General features: G+C 45.1%; 2 protein-coding genes across 2 annotated transcripts in view; both read right to left on the reverse strand.

The window, feature by feature from the left end:
• On the reverse strand, positions 1 to 17,549 carry LOC133956949 (neuroblast differentiation-associated protein AHNAK-like). The gene is made up of 3 exons (XM_062392322.1): positions 17,372 to 17,549; positions 8,675 to 16,964; positions 1 to 124 (listed from the first exon to the last, which is right to left on the reverse strand). Exons 1-2 carry the CDS (start codon positions 17,394 to 17,396, stop codon positions 8,998 to 9,000), a joined length of 7,992 nt encoding a protein of 2,663 aa, XP_062248306.1. The 5' UTR covers positions 17,397 to 17,549; the 3' UTR covers positions 1 to 124; positions 8,675 to 8,997.
• LOC133957132 (death-inducer obliterator 1-like) overlaps positions 17,530 to 19,515 on the reverse strand; it is an 18,846-nt gene continuing 16,860 nt past the window's right edge. The window contains exons 9-15 of the mRNA XM_062392573.1: positions 19,358 to 19,474; positions 19,126 to 19,248; positions 18,838 to 19,000; positions 18,143 to 18,755; positions 17,867 to 18,020; positions 17,662 to 17,758; positions 17,530 to 17,543 (exon numbers count right to left, since the gene is read on the reverse strand). Of these exons, the coding sequence (XP_062248557.1) occupies positions 17,530 to 17,543; positions 17,662 to 17,758; positions 17,867 to 18,020; positions 18,143 to 18,755; positions 18,838 to 19,000; positions 19,126 to 19,248; positions 19,358 to 19,474 (1,281 nt within the window). The remainder of the gene's footprint in view (positions 17,544 to 17,661; positions 17,759 to 17,866; positions 18,021 to 18,142; positions 18,756 to 18,837; positions 19,001 to 19,125; positions 19,249 to 19,357; positions 19,475 to 19,515) is intronic.

A 19,515-nucleotide genomic window follows, 5' to 3' on the forward strand; every position in this document is an offset into this window, starting at 1 on the left:
TTTTAAAAAAGGTATACGTAACTTTATTTACTTGAAACAAGCTACGTTGTATCAGCAGAGGAACATAAAAGCCAGATCAAGGTTACTGTACCGACACTATGGCTATGTTAAAAAAAAACTAAAACTGTGTGTAACCCACTTGACAGGTAAGTACACACTAGGTTCGCAGGGCAAAGTAATAAGAAGAGATTGGACACCGCAATGAGTAAAAGGAACACACAGGTAGATTTAAGCAAAACACTGTATTAACATATATAGAAAATAAACAGTTTACATACACTGCCGACAGTTACTTTTGTTCTTATTTGAAATGTCTTTTTTACCGGGTGCACCCTAAATAAAATAAAATGTTTTACCCAAAAGAAATAGTTCAATTCGAAAGTTCTTGGAAGTCCTTCCCCACAACCCTACCACTCTGGCAGGACAGAGAATGAAGAATGGAAAGGTTCCTCCTCAATCCAAATGCTCACGCGGGTAGCTCGCCATCCCCCTCGTCAGGGAGAGAATCACTCCAAATCCACGGTCCAGGATCTCAGGGTATCCAAAAAACCCAGCCGGGACAATAAAATAATAAAACAAACACAAGATGTTCCCAGGGTCGCTTCAGTGGTTCACCGGACTTTTCTCTGTTTACACAGTTCCTCCTTTTAACAATATAAAGTGTATTTTTTAAAGTTTCATCACTCCAAAACCTCTGTGTCTCAATTATCGTCCTGCTGCTCTCTGTGTATTTTCCACACACTACCGCAGCGTCTCTAACCTGAAGGAGGCGGGACATGCGTTGCCTTAACCAATAGCAACTCAGCTAAACTGAAATGAACCAATGAAATCAATTTGAAAAGTTTTTCTTCACAGGACCATCTACTGAATCAAAAAGACCTCTGAGATCAAATGAAATGATCAATGAAATGAAGAATAAAATAAAGAATGTAGTTATGAATTAAATAATAAATGTATAAATTAAATAAAAATTATTCTCAATGAAAGAACATATTTCTAACATATTTCTCATATTTGTAACACTTTCTTCCAACATATTTAGTAACAGTTGGGTTTATTTTTCCAACAGGTTACACACTCCCCCCTTAAATGTATGCACGTCCCGTTGCATGCACAAAGGGCTGCTGGGTAACTACTGATTCTGCCACTTCCAAAGGAATGTTTGTTAACCAATCTCTACTGGTATTGTTATTAAGAGAATTGGTGAAGGCGGTACTCAATCCTTGAAACAAGGAAGTAACAACAGAAACTAGGGGATTCCCCAACTCAGGGTAATGGAACCTACGTGATGGCTCACGTTGTCTGAGTGATCTTCTGACAGTAATGTCTGCTTCTGTTTGTTCCTCTGTCTCTTCTTGAGTTGGTATCTCTGCCTCTGTATGATCTTTAGCTTCCGGTTCCATAAGACTTTCTTCCACAGGTTCTGAACTAGTATCAGGTAGGTCTCCAGGTAAGTTATGAGTTTCCTTTTCAGGTACATTTTGATTTTCCATCCCAGGTAAGTTTGCTTTTTCCTTCTCAGATGGATTTTCTGTTTCCTTTTCAGGTAAGTTTTCTATTTCCTTTTCAGACTGAAGGACAGCACTTGGCCTTACAGCTCCTGGGTCTGAATCCGCATTGACCTGATATGGGTGAGGTGTTACAGGGCTTTGACTATGATTACCCAGGGCGGGTGATGGATTGTGTCTTGGTATATCATACACTTTGACAAACCTCCTGTCTTTGACATCTGGTAAGGCAGCAGTTGCATTCCAGCTTTCAAACTTGTCATCATCGTCTGAAGCAAAGGGTTCTTCATCTTGTTGGATGGCACTTTGCTGCCTTGTTCGAGGTCTCTTTGGACTGCTTTTCATCTTTTGTTCCTCTCTCTCAGTTTCAGGAAGAAATCCACATGGAAGTAAAAGGTCTCTGTGTAGCGTACGTAGTGGACCTTCCTCCTTTTCTGGTTTCACAGAGTAGACAGGTAAGTCTCCCATCTGCTTGGTAACCACATAGATCATTGGCTCCCAACGATCGGCCAGTTTATGTTTGTTCCGGAGGCTGAGGTTACGGACCAGGACTCTATCCCCGACAGCCAATGTAGATTCTCTGACAACTTTATCGAATCGCCTCTTGTTTTTCTCTGCAACCTTGCGAGAGTTTTCGATGGCAACCTGATAACTTTCTTCCAGGTGAGATTTCAGGTTCCTTACATACTGAGAATGTGAACTGGACTCTTTTCCCTTGACTGGCAATCCAAAGGCTAAGTCTATGGGTAACCGGGGTTGTCTCCCAAACATTAACTCATATGGGGAGAACCCGGTCACATCATTTCGGGTGCAATTGTAAGCATGAGTGAGAGGTTTGACATGGTCTCGCCACTGTATCTTCTCTTTGTCTTTCAGAGTGCCTAGCATGCTGAGGAGTGTTCGGTTATACCGTTCAACAGGGTTTCCCCTGGGATGGTAAGGGCTTGTCCTCACCTTACGAATACCTGCCAATGCACATAGCTCCTTGATGGTATGAGACTCAAAGTCCCTACCCTGGTCGCTGTGAAGGCGTTCAGGAAAACCATAATGGCCCAAGAAGTGTTCCCATAAGGTTTTAGCGACGGTACTAGCTTTCTGATCTCTGGTAGGGATGGCTACGGCATATTTAGTGAAATGATCCGTAATAACGAGGATGTCCTTAGTGTTGTGGCTGTCTGGCTCTAGTGAAAGGAAATCCATACAGACCAACTCCATTGGTCTAGTTGTTTTGATGTTCACGAGTGGGGCAGCCTTGTCCGGTTGGGTCTTCCTTCGAACACATCGCTCACATGTTTTCACTTTTCTCTCTACATCAGCAGCCATCTTTGGCCAGTAGAATCGTGATCTGGTGAGTTCAAGGGTACGTTCAATCCCTAAATGTCCCATGTCATCATGGAGATTCCTGAGTACAATAGGCCGTAGGACATCTGGGAGTACCAGCTGAAATAGGGTTTGTCCCTCACACTCCCGTGTCCTGTACAAAAGGCCTGACTTCAGTTGAAGCCGTTTCCACTCTCTCAGGATCAACCGTTCTTCAGGAGAATCTGCCGTGTGATCTGCAGGTAAGTTGTCGGATTCCACCAAACTGATAACACTGCTGATGCCAGGGTCTTCTCTTTGCAGTTTCATGAGATCAGACTCACTGTATTTAGGCACTGTTAGGATCCCATCCTGTGACTCATCCTCCTCAAGGACAGCAGGAATTGCATCTGCATGAATGGCAAGTGAGTCAACATAGCCAGGGAAAGGTGAGAGCTCTTGATCTTGCTTCACAGTATGCCTTTGACAAGTAGCTTCGACAATTTCTGGAGTCACCAGTTCAAACTTGTTTATTGATGTCAGTAGCTGAGAAGTGAACTGGTCAATCCTTTGGCTTTCCTCTTGTGATGTGGCATCATTTTCCAGCGCACCATGATGTCTCCTTGACAGACCATCAGCATCCATGTTCTGCTTGCCAGCTCGATACTTGATGTCAAAAGTGAATGTTGAGAGCGCAGCTAACCAACGGTAGCTCGCAGCATCAAGCTTGGCTGTGGTAAGTAGGTATGTCAAGGGATTGTTATCTGTGATAACAGTGAAAGAGTTTCCATACAGATAGTCATGAAACTTCTCTGTGATGGCCCATTTAAGGGCCAAGAATTCAAGCTTGTGCGCTGGATATCTTGCTTCACTGCAGGAGAGTCCTCTACTGGCATAAGCAATTACACGCAGTTTCCCGTTTTGCTCTTGATATAGAGCAGCTCCTAATCCTGTCGTGCTGGCATCAGTGTGGAGCACGTAAGGAAGTTTAGGATCTGCGTAACCAAGGACTGGAGATGATGTCAGTTTGTGTATGATCGCCTCAAAGGCTTGTTGACACTCAGTGCCCCAGCGTTCACCAAAAGGCTCTTTTGGGTTGAGGTATTTCCCATCACTGAGGCCTATCTTGACTCCTTTCCGCCGTGGTGGGTAGCCAGCAGTGAGTTTGGTCAAGGGCCTGACTATCCTTGAATAATCCTTCACAAATCTCCGGTAGTAACCGGAAAATCCGAGGAAGGATTGGAGTTCCTTTAAGTTCTGTGGTCCCGGCCAGGTTTTCAAGGCTTGAACCTTTTCAGGGTCGGTCTTCACTCCATCGCTGGACACAATATGCCCCAAATAACGCACTGAAGTCTGAAAGAACTTACATTTATCAGGTGAAAGCCTCAAGCCATATTCCCTGAGACGGTTGAGCACGTGGGTGAGCCTAGACTCATGCTCCTCCAGAGTGTCCGAAAACACTATTAGGTCATCAAGGAAGACCAGGACCTCCCTCAGATGAATGTCACTCATGCACTTTTCCATGAGCCGTTGAAATGTGCTCGGTGCATTGGTGACTCCCTGAGGCATCCGGTTGAATTCCCAGAATCCAAAGGGGCACACAAAGGCAGTTTTTGGCTTGTCACTTTCATTCATCTCAATTTGGTAGTACCCAGACTTCAAGTCCATCACTGAAAACCACTTGGATCCAGCGAGAGCAGAAAATGACTCCTCCAAGTTTGGTAAGGCATAAGAGTCTTTTATCGTTTGCAAGTTTAACTTTCTATAGTCCACACATAGGCGTACATCGCCATTCTTCTTTCTCACCACCACAATTGGCGATGAAAATGGGGACTCTGATTCTCGGATTACGCCTGCATCAAGAAGGGTTTGGAGGTGCTTTTTGACTGCTTCATAATCACGAGGGTGAATTGGACGGGGTCTCTGTTTGATGGGTGTCTCGTCTTTCAACTTGATGTGGTGTTGGATTTTCGTCGCATGACCAAAATCGAGGTCATGCTGGGCAAACACATCAGAGAAGGTGTTGAGCTTCAGAGTGACTCTTTCCTTCCACTTCTCAGGTAGAGAGGGCCCAAAGTCAAAGCTTTTTCCAGGACACGTCTCCGTTTGATGAGTGGAGCAGTCAACAACATGCTTCTGACCATCCCCATCAATTAGGTGATTCTCCACTACAGCATCTGCAACAGTCAGGTCTGCAATGACACAGTTGGTAGGTAGAATGATGTCATGTTCAGTTTCATTTCTAAGGAGAACAGGCAATTTGTTGGAGCTATGCTCTGGCAAGGAAATGAGACAACAGTCTACAAACACGCCACCTGGCAGAGTTGATCTTGATGGTTGTTCAATCAGAGCACATTTCTCTGTGTTGACTAGGTTGACACACATATAGCCTTCAAGCAGCACTCTTTGTTTTGCTGGGAGAACTGCTTGTTCCCTTCCTCTGAGCTTCACAAAGCCGAGTTCTCCGCTTGTTGCTTGTTTTCTCCTCAGTTGTAGTGTGCGAAGGACCTGTCTGTAGCCATAGCAGGATGAATTATGGGAAAGTGAAAACTCATCACAACACTGATCATAGAGGGGATCTAAAGTGTTGGTGCCGATCAACAATGGGACACCACTGTTTGACCGGAGGTCAGGAACGATTAAAGCCAAGGTTGAAATTTCAGGCTCTGACTCAAGAAGGGCTCTAGGGAACTTGAGGTCAACCTCTATATAACCCAGGTAAGGAACAGGTTGGCCGTTTGCTCCCTCTACTTCAAGGATGTTGCTGATGGGCTTGATAGGATGATCAGATAGATGGGTCTGATAAAAGGACTGGCCCACCGTGGTGACCTGTGACCCTGTGTCTAGTAAACAACTACAGTCCACCCCATCCACATTTACATTGGCTGTACACTTGCTGCCTACAAGACGTTTTGGCAATTCCCTTTGTCGTTTGACTCTGTGGCTGTGAGTCATGGGTTTTTGTTCGCCTGTAGATGGGGGATATAGTGGTTTCTTGGCTTCCATTTTCCCCTCAACAGAAGCCTGTTCTAGTTTGACTGGCGAGTGGTGAGTGAACCATTCTGAGCTTCCCATGCACGCTGCTTCTCCCGGAGCTCTGCTCTCTTGGCCTGCACAAGGTTGGGATTGGGTATGTTATCACATGTAGATGCAATGTGCCCATCTTCACCACATTTGAAGCAATACCATGGCTTCGGTTTCACTGTCACAGTCATTTGCTGGAGTTGTCCTTCCGGCTGGGTATTTTTTGTCTTCTGTTTCTGTCTTACACTTACTGTTGTTTTCTTTTTCACAGGTTTCTCTGAACTACATGCACTGAGTTTTGCCACCTGAACCTGAAGTTCAGCAATCTGTTTCTGTATGTCTTTGGTCATGTTTAAGAAGGCATCCTCTGTATTCTGTGGCATGACAATATCCTCGTCGTAGGACATGTGTGCAGCGTGCATGTTTGACATGACTTTTGGCTTTGTGAACCCAAGGTGCTGCTTCATTCTGCTGGTTTTGTTAGCCTGTTTGTCCTCCTCAGTTCGCAGTAAGAGCAGGAGCTCTGCAAAAGATGGTGGCTTACTCCTGAGCTGTTCAAGCTGAAGACTGGTGATCAGAATACTATTCCAACATCCACGACAGAATTGCTTGAGACGTTGTTTGTCAGAGTCGCCGGCAGCGATTCCTCCTTTATTTACCACATATCTCAATGCTGTATGAAGTCGCTGCAGGTAATCAGACGCTTTCTCCCCAGCATTTTGATTGATGTTCAAGAATCGTGCAAAAAGCTCATCCCCATCTTCGACAGTGGCATAAGCAGAATCAAGTAAGTTCAGGTACTCTTTTGGAGAAGCTTGAGGCCCTAATGACTTGACTATGTTTGCAGCAGGGGCCAAAAGACTTTCAACAATTTTCCTCACCATTTGGGAGTCAGGGATAGATGGGTCATGCAAACAGAACTCCACACTGTTGCGCCACGTGTCATAGTCGACTTCAAAGTTTGGCTGAGGATGTCGCCCAGAAAACTGTTTCAGTTTACAAGGAAATTGAATGTGAGATGAAACTTCACTGCTCTTGACAATGTGCTCAACCACAACACGCTGTACTTCAGGTGTGCTGAGTTGATCTGAAGGCAAGTGGAAAGTGCTGGTTCTTTCTCCTCTTGGAGAGAGAAAATCTCTGACCTCGATGCCAGTCTGGGGTTTGTAAGAGTCCTGACTCACTTCATTGGGGACACTGACAAAGCTAGGGCCTGCAGCTTGGATATCACTTTGTGTAAGGGGTGGCTCAATTTCCACAGGCTCTTCACTGACCTCAAGTGGGGTTTGAGTTCTAATGGATTTACTGATCCTAGCCAGCTCCTCACGAAGGATGTCTACAAACTCCCTGCCGCTCAACTTAGCTAAATCTTTCAACCCAGAAAGGTAAGTATTTGTTGCACTGGTGCCTGCATCACTTGTGTAAACGCTGGCAAGACTCTGAACATGATGGATAACTTCAGGATTGTCAGTGCATGGTCTTCGGTAAGGTAAGACGTTGGCTTCAAGGTCTTTCACAGCGGTGCCATGTTCAAACTCTGCAATTGCCTGGGTCTCAGAGTCTGCACTAGGTACTCTGATTATCCTAGCGATAGATCCATATTGCTTGAGTAAATCAAAGATTTCATTGTCAACCTCAGTGTTGGTTAACCCACTAACTAAAACAGCATTTGGGATTTTCACACTCTCTGTCAAAATAATATCCATGTTTAACCAAGGTAAAACTGAAATGTCAATAACTTGAAAATGATATGGGTTAATACAACCAAAATACCTCAAATGTTGAATTCTCTTCCAAATACACTCGGTCACAGTCCAGTTACTCAAAAGATGTCCATTTAATTTGATTATGAATGTGAATTCATAAATTTCTCCTGGCTAGCTCGCCAAGTTTTACTGTGTAACCCACTTGACAGGTAAGTACACACTAGGTTCGCAGGGCAAAGTAATAAGAAGAGATTGGACACCGCAATGAGTAAAAGGAACACACAGGTAGATTTAAGCAAAACACTGTATTAACATATATAGAAAATAAACAGTTTACATACACTGCCGACAGTTACTTTTGTTCTTATTTGAAATGTCTTTTTTACCGGGTGCACCCTAAATAAAATAAAATGTTTTACCCAAAAGAAATAGTTCAATTCGAAAGTTCTTGGAAGTCCTTCCCCACAACCCTACCACTCTGGCAGGACAGAGAATGAAGAATGGAAAGGTTCCTCCTCAATCCAAATGCTCACGCGGGTAGCTCGCCATCCCCCTCGTCAGGGAGAGAATCACTCCAAATCCACGGTCCAGGATCTCAGGGTATCCAAAAAACCCAGCCGGGACAATAAAATAATAAAACAAACACAAGATGTTCCCAGGGTCGCTTCAGTGGTTCACCGGACTTTTCTCTGTTTACACAGTTCCTCCTTTTAACAATATAAAGTGTATTTTTTAAAGTTTCATCACTCCAAAACCTCTGTGTCTCAATTATCGTCCTGCTGCTCTCTGTGTATTTTCCACACACTACCGCAGCGTCTCTAACCTGAAGGAGGCGGGACATGCGTTGCCTTAACCAATAGCAACTCAGCTAAACTGAAATGAACCAATGAAATCAATTTGAAAAGTTTTTCTTCACAGGACCATCTACTGAATCAAAAAGACCTCTGAGATCAAATGAAATGATCAATGAAATGAAGAATAAAATAAAGAATGTAGTTATGAATTAAATAATAAATGTATAAATTAAATAAAAATTATTCTCAATGAAAGAACATATTTCTAACATATTTCTCATATTTGTAACACTTTCTTCCAACATATTTAGTAACAGTTGGGTTTATTTTTCCAACAGGTTACATGTACATTTTCTGTACAAAACAATTCTGTGTTTTCGAAGGGAAATTCACAGCTGGTTAGGTTTAAGAGACATTTCACCAAATAACAAAAATAAATGATTAATTTAACACAAAACTACAACAACATGAACTGAAATATCCTAAGCATTTCCATATCAAGCAACAATGTGTGATCTTGCATGGCTTTGACCGTTGATACATTCAGTGTGGTTATGTTGTCGTATCTCTTTCCATCCCCTGCACTGAGGGGGCCCAAGCATTTCGATTTTTTGCCCTCCTCTAACCTGGCTTGACATTTGTTTTATTCCCGTCCCTATTTATACTTCAACTGATCCCTTGTTTATCAGTTTCACTACTCTCCGGCCTTTTTTCATTTCCCAACCCTGTGTTTGCATCTGCCAATGTGCTAATTTTACCAGCAGGACTTTTCTCCTGCTCTTCTCTTTGCCCTTGGCTTAACTGTCTGTTTTGACCCACTGCTCTATCTCTACTCCACTCCCTGTCTGCAGAGAAATGCATCTGTTTTGGTTTCGGGCTGAAGACATTAGAATGGTTGATCACATTTGGGGAGCGCATAGGACCCTCTGATGGAGTGGGAAGTAAGGCTGCTCTAGGTCTCTGTGGTTTTCCACTGTTTGAAGGAAAACCTGGGGCTCCATTGAACACTGCAGAGTGTGGATTACTAGGACCTTGGAATCTGTTCATGTGATGTGGACTATTGAAATGACATGATGCAGATTCATCGGAATGTCTTATAGCTTGCATGTCATTCATCATGGCTGGCTCAGATCCACTGGAGTCTAAACCCTGGCCCATCATGTCTGGACCTCTTCTATCAGACCCAGGAACATCATAGTTTGGATCCCACCTACCAGGCCAATGTCTTGCATCTGGACTTTCATCAGGCCCTGGCCGTCTCATGTGTGGACCTCTCTTCTCCCTTCTAAACTCATGCTCAAATCTTCGTCTACCTGGTCCATGGCTTTCCATGTCTGCCTCTCGCCTACCAGATCCTAGCCCCCCACAATCTGAAAACAATCCATCAGCCCCTGGACCCTCAATGTCTAAACTTCTGTTTACAGGTTCTGGTCGTCTTAAATTTGAACCTCTTGAACCTCTTCTATTAAAGTCTTCAAATTCTCTTGGACCTCTCCTATGTGCACCAGGTCCTTCCATGTTTGGCCCTCTCATATCCCCCCTGAAGTCTGGCTGCCTCCAGTCATTTGCCATATCTGGACCCCCTTTCATATCTGTCCCTGGTCCCACAAAACCTGAACCTCTTCCATCAAGGCTTTTTGTTCCATTATCTGGATCTCTTTCTCCTCTAAAATATGTCCCTCGTCCACCTCTGTTTGACCCAGCACCTCGTCTATCAGGCTCTCTCTGTTCATTTCCAGGTTCTCCCCTTGGACCTTGGTACATCATGTCTGGATTATCTTGGAAAGGCCCTGGACCACCGCAACCTGTAGCATTCCAATCATCTTGTGGACCCATAACAGGCCCTGGAAAACTAAAATTGTGTTGTTCCTGTACTGGTGTTTGACCCCTCTCTCCAGCACATCTCCATTCACTTTGAAGACCTTGCCCACGTTCTTGGCCCTGCTCATCTGGACCTTCATGGATAGGTATTGGGCCCCTGTTGCCATGTCTTTCCAAATGATCTCCTGAATATTCTTGCTCATTGTTGACAGCCTCCATATTTGGCCCTCTCATATCGGACCATTGTTCTTGTATGTTTGCGTCCCTCAATTTCTCTCCCCGAATTTGGCTAGAATCTGGCCCTGGTCTTTTAACATTTCTCCCGATAGGCCTTGGACCCCTCATATTTCGACATGTTCTATCAGATCCTGGACCCTCTATACCTGGGATTTCTCGGTTAGCATCTGAGTCCACAAAATCAGCCATTCCCCAGTCATTTCTTCTATCATGCCTTTGACCTTCTGTATTAGGTCCTCTCGGTTTTATGCCTGGGCCTCCCATGTCTGGACCAACTGATCGTCTCCTTTCAGGTCCAGGTTCCCTGAAGCCTGTGCCTCGTGATTCTCTCCTACCAGGGCCTGGGCTCTCAATGTCTGGACCTCTGAATTCACAACCTGGTGCCCCAAAATCTGGACCTCTTGGACCAGTATCATGTCCCTCCGAAACAGCTCTTTCAGGCCCCATGCTTCTGAAGGGTGGACCTCTCCTACCAAACTCTGGGCCATCCATTTCTAGAGGGTATCTTTTTAGTTCAGGACCCATGAACTGTGGGGGTCCTGGAAAATTCATACTATTATCTTTTTCCTTCATATCTGGAGGCCTTCTCTCTGGCCCAGAACCCATGAAATTCCCTCTGTCAGGCCCTGGCTCCTGTATGTTTGAACCTGGATGTTGAAGTCCTGGTCCCCTCATGTTTGGACCACCTGCCATTCTCCTATCAGGCCCTAGGCCCTCCATATTTGGATACTCTCGGTCAGACCCTGGACCCCTGAAGTGTAGTCCTCCCATTCCCTGACTTTGAGTACCAGGTGGTCTGTCTTGTCCCATTCCTATGGAGTCAGGCCCAGAAAGCCCCATATATGGGCCTGGCTTATCAGGACAAAGTCCACCAGCATTTTGATTTCCTGGTCCTCCTCTCCAGTTAGGTCCCTCCACAGAGTGACCTCTACCTTGACAGCCAGGCCCTCTGTGTGGACCTGCTGGTACTCTCCTTTCTGGCTCTTGTCCTTGGAAATCTGGATGCCCTGGTCCTCGTTTGACAGGACCCTCCATAGCAGGATGTCTCCTTTCACTTCCTGGTGGTCTGTAATCTGGACATTCGGGTCCCCTCCTGTCAGTCCCAGGGCCTTCGATAGTAGGACAGCTCCTTTCAAGTCCTAGTCCTCTTAAATGTGGACTTTCAATTCCTCTCACGTCAGGCCCCTGACCGGCCATAGAATAACCTCTCCTATCAGGCACTGTAGGTCCTCTCCTGTTTATTCCAAGACCCCCCATAGCAGGATCTCTCATTTCAGGCTCCGGTCCTCTGAAATCTGGACCCGCAGGTCCTCTCCAATCAATCCCAGTATCCTCCAAAGGAGTACCTCTTCTTGCAAGTCTCAGCCCACTGAAATCTGAACCCACAGGTCCTCTAATGTCAGGCCCAGGACTCTCTATCAATAAACTTATGTTCTCAGCTCCTGGCCCTCTGAAATCTGGACCTCCGGGTCCTCCTCTGCCAGGTCCAGGGCCATCTATAGTCAGACCTCTCATTTCGTGTCCTGTTCCTTTAAAAGCTGGACCTTCGGGTCGTCTCCTATCAGTGCGAGGACGTTCCATAGCAGGACTTCTCCTTTCAGGTCTTGGTCCTCTGAAATTTGGATCTTCAGGTCCTCTCCTCTCAGTCCCAGGACCGTCCATAGCAGGACCTCTCCTGTCATGTCCTGGTGCTCTAAAATCTGGACCCTCAGGCCCTCTCCTATCAGCCCCAAGACCGTCCATAGCAGGACCTCTCCTTTCAGGTCTCGACCCTCTGAAAACTGGATCTTCAGGTCCTCTCCTGTCAGTCCCAGGACCTTCCATAGCAGGACTTCTCATTTCAGTTCTTGGTCCTCTAAAATCTTGACTTTCAGGCCCTCTCCTATTAGTCCCAGGACCTTCCATAGCAGGACCTCTCCTCTCAGGTCTCGGCCCTCTAAAATCTGGATCTTCAGGTCCTCTCCTGTCAGTCCCAGGACCATCCATAGCAGGACCTCTCCTGTCATGTCCTGGTGCTCTAAAATCTGGACCCTCAGGTCCTCTCCTATCAGCCCACAGACCTTCCATAGAAGTACCTCTCCTTTCAGGTCTCGGCCCTCTGAAAACTGGATCTTCAGGTCCTCTCCTGTCAGTCCCAGAACCGTCCATAGCAGGACTTCTCCTTTCAGGTCTTGGTGCTTTAAAATGTGGACCTTCAGGCCCTCTTCTATCAGGACCAGGGCCTTCCATAGCAGAACCTCTCCTTTCAGGTCCTGGTCCTCTAAAATCTGGACCTTCAGGTCCTCTTCTATCAGGACCAGGACTGTCCATAGCAGGACCTCTCCTTTCAGGTCTTGGTCCTCTGAAATCTGGACCTTCAGGTCCTCTCCTATCAGTCCCATGACCTTCCATAGTAGGACCTCTCCTTTCAGGTCTTGGTCCTCTGAAATCAGGACCCTCAGGCCGTCTTCTGTCAGTCCCAAGGCCTTCAGTAGTAGGACCTCTCCTTTCAGGTCTTGGTCCCCTGAAATCTGGACCTTTTAGTCCTTTCCCATCGGTACCAGGACCGTCCATAGCAGGACCTCTCCTTTCAGGTCCTGGTCCTCTGAAATCTGGACTTTCAGGTCCTCTCCTATCAGCCCCAGTACCTTCCATAGCAGGACCTCTCCTTTCAGGTCTTGGTCCTCTAAAATCGGGACCTTCAAGCCCTCTCCTGTCAGTCCCAGGACCCTCCATAGCAGGGCCTCTTCCTTCAGGTCCTGTCCTGTGAGTTCCGGCGCCCTCCATAGATATACCTCGGAAATCCAGATATCCAGGGTCTCTTTTGTCAGGCCCTCGACCAACCATATCAGGCCCTCCTCTTTTGGGCCATGGTTCCCTGAAATCTGCATCCACCGGCACACTCATGTCAGGTCCTTGATCTTCTATAGCTGGGCCTCTTCTCTCAGGCCCTGGACCTCTGAAATGTAGGCCACCAGGATCCTTTCTGTCAGTTTCAGGATGCTCCAAAGCCAGACCCCTCCTGGCAACCACTGGTCCTCTCATGCCAGGTCCTAGATTGTCCATTGTTGGATCTCTCCTTTCATACTCTGGTCTCCTGAAATCTGGACCTCCTGGCCCTCTCCTGTCAGGCATATGAACCTCCATATTAGGTCCTGGTGCCATGAAATCCAAAGCCTTTTGTCCTCTGTCAGGCCCCTGTGTCTCCAGGTTGGCTCCTCTCTTATCAGGGTGGTAAGCCATCCATTCATTTTGCATAAATGGCATTCCTGTACCTGAACATAAATTTGCCCTGTCTGTACCTCTCCAATCTTTTCTGTCTGATTCAAGGCCAGTCGAATCTGTTGGAGCCAGGCTTATATTTTGACTTCTATGACCAAACATATCAGGACCAATCACACCTGGTGCTGAACCTCTCCAGTCTGGATTTGTAATTTGGGGTATGGGACCTCTGTCCCCTTGGCTAAATTGATATGGTCTCCGTGCACTTGACTCACTTTTATCACCTGTTGTATCTGAGCCAACCTTACTATCAATATCTTGACCAAACCCTCCCATCAGATTTAGCCTTTTAGGCTCAAGCATAGTGTCTGATTCTCTTGTGTTCAGACCATGCCTACTCCTTTCAGCCCTAATATCTGTCTGTTGCTCCTTCATATGTTCGGCATGTGCACAAACTGAACTGTCATCGTGTCTTGATTGCATTCCAACACTTCTTTCATCGCTGAGAGATGGACCCGCACCGCTTAAATCTGGACTCTGATCTCTTATATCTACACCCATAATAGCAGATCTCGTACCCCTAGTATGTGGACTCTCGCCTCTTTGTTTTTGGTCTCTTGACTCTGAACCACTTGTGTAATGCCCCAATCTGTCTGATGATTGCATTGGACTCCTCACCCCTGAGTCTCTAATGTGTGGCCCAGGACCCCAAATGCTGGGGCGAATGCCTTGCATGCCTGCTCCTCTCCTATCAGACCCTGGAATTTCTGTGTCTCTTGACTCTATCTGTTGTTTCATATCTAGTCCTGGATTCCTTAAATGTTTTGACAGTTGGTCTATTTCAGGGCCTTGATGATCTGAGTCTCTGGCTAGCTTTAAATCTGTCCCCCCTTGACCCAACATTTGTGGATGGATTTTCCCCCCTTCTGACTGTTTCTCTGCCTCAATCATACTTTGATCTCTAACACTTGAGTCATGTAGATGTAGAGTTATCAAATCCAAATTTCTGATATTTGATTTTGGACTTCCCACTATATTGGGCCCGGTTGCTTCAGCATCAATAGGCAGATAAGTATTTTCAACTTTAACAAATGGCATTGAGACTTTGATATGTGTCTCAGGATCTCTGATTTCCTCAGTCTTAAAGGATTCACTCTTTTCTATGCTGCTATGTTTCAAGAATTGTGGTTCTGGATCAGGGCTTTGAGGAGAATCTCGAAGGGGTGGGTCAATTTCTCGTAAAGGAACTGTATTTTCATATTTATTGTGAAACACGGTTTGCTGTTGAGGTTTTTTTTCCACCGGGGTAGATGAACCACTGACTGAATCATTTTGAAGGTCATGGGATTTTGGTGGTTCTGATATCTCAAGCTTCACATTATGGACAGGTTTATGTGAATGAGGCAAAATGTCTTTATCTGGGCACTCAGAAAGTGGGTCATTTTTAATGGTAACAGGGGCAAATGATGGTGTGTTACTCTCAACAGATTGTCCATCAACCAACTCCAGCATATCACTCGGGACATTTGCAGAATTTGATTTCTCAGGGACTTCAGGAAAAGGTCCTCTTTTCTGTTTCGGTGAAAGGGACGCAGAATCTCTTTTTATAGGAGACGATGGAGATCTTTTATGACCATGAGAATGACGGCGTGTACTATGCTCTCTACGATGGCGACTCTGACGTTCAGACGGGTTTCTAGCTCTGTGCCTTGACCTGTCGCTTTCACTTCTTTTGTGTCTATCCTTATCTTTACGTCTATGGGAATGTGAAGGAGAATGCCTCTGTGACCTACTTGAAGGACTTCTATGGGAGTCCCTTTCACGATGACTCCGCCTCTTTGGTGACGACTTTCGCTTTCTGCTGTTGTATGAATTCGGCAGAGCACCCTTGCGGCTAGAACTATTCCCTGTTGAATCATATGTCTGCATACTGCTTCCTTGAAATACATCCTCTTGAATTAAATTAAAGAGTGATTCATCCTCGGGATCATAGGCTACATCAGAATCTTCAATCTCTCCGGCAGAAGAATACTTTTCACCTTCCTCAACATTGTTTTGCGTTTTATCTTGCTCTACATTATCTGTGTCATTTTCAGAAGCAGGGAAGGGAGTGGCTGGTTCTAACTCAACAGATTGTGAATCTACATTTAATTTGTCCACAGCCCCTGTGGGGATGCTGGTCTTGTCTGTTGATTCCGATGGCCTGGATTCTGTTTGCATTACGCCACACTGCAGTGATGACAGTTGACTAAGAGGCAAAGATTTTTGTGGAGGAGACATCATGGAATCAGAAACAGAAAATTTTGCCATGAACATACCCACAGCCTCTCTCTGTTGACGTAGTGCCTCTTCCTGCTCTTTCAACTGTAGTTTCTGCTCTTCAATCTGCTTATTAAGCTCCTCGAGCATGCGCTGCTGTTCAGACAATGTTGCAGCTGAGACAACTACAATGCCTGTAGGAAGAGTTGGCATGACTGCAGCTGGGGTAGTTTCCACCGGAGTGGTAGTTGCAGATGGTGTTACAACCTGGGTAGAAGGTGGTGCTAGGCTTGATGTCGAAGCTGATGTTGTAACAGGGGCCTTTGTAACATGAGTATCACTTTGAATATCTTCGAAGATAGTCTCATCCTCTGGATCATAGGCTATATCGTCCTCCACGAAGCCCGTTATTGCAGGGCCATCTTTCTTAATCTTTTCAATGCTCTGTGGAGCAGCCACTCCATATCCCATGGCTGGATCATACTCCTCCTCCGGGTCATATGGTCGGTCATAGTAGTTTTCCTCTACTTCTATCTTTTTCACTTTGGATTTCTGCCCATATTGTTGGACGATTGGATCCACCATTGATCCAGACACGTGAGAAAACACATGTTTGTTTTTAACCCATGTCTTTGCTGCAGAACTTCCTTCAGCAGAGGCCATAGAGTCAGTTTGCTTGTTGCTGTAAATAGATTTCATAATAGTCTGTAGTGGTGTTTTGTCATTAGATTCTGTTTTGGTTCTCTTGTCCGAGATGCTATTGGAGGTAGATGCAGAAACACCAAAAGGGGAAGAAACAGGAGGAGTCACTCTCATAGAAGTCAAAAGAGATGGTACGGTAACTGAGCCAGAAGACGAAGAATCTGATGGTGAGCCAGGGCAAGATGGTGAACGAGGATGGAAAGAAGTAGCAGGAGTCTCTGGATCATAGGGTTGGAATATCTCAGATTTGTTAGAACCGTAGAGGACTGGTGGTTTTGGCATCCACATTGGGTCTTTGGACATTTGAACTTTGGGTCTCTTTTCTTCAATTTCCTGAGGCAAGCCACCTGGACGTTTTGTCTTCTGGATAATTGCAAGACCCAGCAGAAGATTGGGTCGGTTTTTTTCAAGCCCTAAGAAATAAAGAAAGGCAAGAAAAATAAATCCTTAAATGAGATCTTGGTCGGAAAGGTCAAATAAATATTCAGAGTTGCATAACAGACATGTACTGGCAAACAACTATCAAAATTATATTGTTATGTCCTCTGATAGAACTGACAGTGTGAATTGATCGTCTACTATTAGAGGCCAAACACTGACATTGGCCACATTTTTTATATTTTATAAAAGGGAGTTGGTTATTTAATCATAAGAAATGTACAAGTAGTGATTTAGTGGTGAATAACAATTCAAGTCTGACAACTTTAAGTCAATAAACTTGATATTACTGTTAATGCCATTAATATAGTTGCTTGCCTATGCCAAACAAGGTAAAGGTTTTTTATGCAAGACTACTGCTGTAGACGAGGTATCATCTCACCTGGCCCTTCAAGAGGTTGTAGCATCGATGGGATTGATTCTTTTGCACCTAGTGGGACAAGGTACACATCCTTGAGAGAGCGGCTGCTATTGGCAACAACCCCAAAGCGACCTCTACTGCTAAAATACGAAAACAGGGAGACGTAGGCAACCTCCTCCTCATCTGTTGCGGGCTGAAACCGGATCACACATAACTCCTAATAGGCAAAAAACAAACAAAACAAGATTCATGATACTGAAAAACTTGAACATATATTGGGTGCAGAAAGAGAGAAAGTATACATTGTGTACTGCTTGCCTTGTTAACAGATGTCTTTAGCTTTGCAACATAGTCCCAAACTGTTTCAGGCATGATTCGTCCCCCAATTTGTATGGTATCCGGTAGATCCTGCACAAAACAACATACAGTAAGTTCCAGTTTCAAAGACAGATTTGATGAATACTGTGCTTGGTGAATAAGAGAATATGTATGAAAAGTTGAAGTGCAGTACTGTACCGCTTTTAGGATTTCAGCAGATCCTGAAACCAGATATCCCTTCGTTACGAACTTGGCGACATTGAGCATGTTTAAGAAGCCTTTCCACATTATCTCTTGCTTAGAAAGGAACTGAGCAGTCTCTCCAGCACCCGGTGATTCAGAGATCTCAGTCCTGAAACACAAGCCACAACAGCACAATAACAATCACATCCACACATCATGCTTATTTTTAATCTAATGAATATTATTTCAAACAGAATATATTTACATTTAAACTTCAAGAGTTGTATATACCTTGATGATGGGCAATAGAGTCGAGGATCGGACGACGGCTTCATTAAGATAGATTTCGGTAAAGGTTTTGTTGGTGGAAGTGAGGATCCCGATGCTAGTGAGGATCCTGATGCAGAGGTCAAGGCAGAGCTATTCTCTTTAATAGACATATAAGGGGATGATTGGTTAAGGGTTGTGTTGCTGGGACCAGAGGAGCTACTAGACGATGCAGAGAACCTGCTTGCTGCAGTGCGGGGATCACGTCTTGAGATGGTCACAGTGGAGACAGCTGGAATCACAACTGGTGTGTATGCTTTCTTTGTTGTAGTAGCTTTAGGAATGTCTGGAGTCGGGGATGCAGGGGACTCTGAGACAGGGGAAGCAGGAGACTCTAAAGTTGGGGAGGCTGGAGAATCCCTCATGGGAGAAGCAGGGGATTCTTCAATGGTCAATACTGGAGAGTCAATGACAAGGCAGGATGTTGGGGAGTCCATGTCTGGTGAGTCAGGTGGCGCCCGCAGAGGAGAGTCACCTCCTGTGTACCTTCTCCATGAGGGTTCGTTCCTTTCTTTTGTTTCTGAGATCCTGGGTTTTTTCTTTGAGGGTTCATCCTCTTCCCCGGGTAGTGTCTGGCCTGTGGGAAGAAATCCAATCAGTATTAGAATAACTAAAATAAGATAATATCTGTTTAGTATTGACCAAATATATTATAATACCTGTGCATATCTTGCATTTCAGGTCAAAGAGGTGAGCTTTGTGCTCTGATGTTGTGTCCTTAAGCATACAGGTGAAAAAATCGGATGTAGCGCTGCTCTGGTTTGGATGGTTTATTCTGATCTTGAGAGAAGGAACAGTTCTCTTCTGTTCCTGGGGAGCAACCTGTACCGACAAAGAAACAAAAACAATGAGACCCCAAAACACATCCTTGGCCTTTCATGAGCAATGTGTCCATGGGACACGAGGCACAGTATATTGATACATTTTATGAAATAAGTTGTTCACACCATGCTCTCCGGTCTTTTGCTGGATCTTCTATCAGGTCTAACAGGATTCAAACTGGGCAAATCAACCTTCACTGCTTCCGGCTTCTGCTGTAAACGTGTTGCTTTAGCAGCAGCATCCTTAACCTATATACACACAGCAATGGAAGAACATGGTCATTTCTGACACAAACATACCGATAGTGTAACCTTTCTGAGGCATGATAACAAGTTTAAGTGTAATATACCACTCTACCTCTGCTGTTTCTTTTGCACTTGGTTCAGGTGCCTTGGTGGCCTGCATATCCTTCTGGCTCATCCTTGCAAGTCTGAAGGGACTGATATCCCCTTGTACAACCCGATACAACAAGCCCTAGAGAGAAACCCGTGATTAGACTATTTACAAGAAACATA

This window comes from Platichthys flesus, chromosome 7 (genome assembly GCF_949316205.1).
Source record: "Platichthys flesus chromosome 7, fPlaFle2.1, whole genome shotgun sequence".
NCBI lineage: Eukaryota > Metazoa > Chordata > Actinopteri > Pleuronectiformes > Pleuronectidae > Platichthys > Platichthys flesus.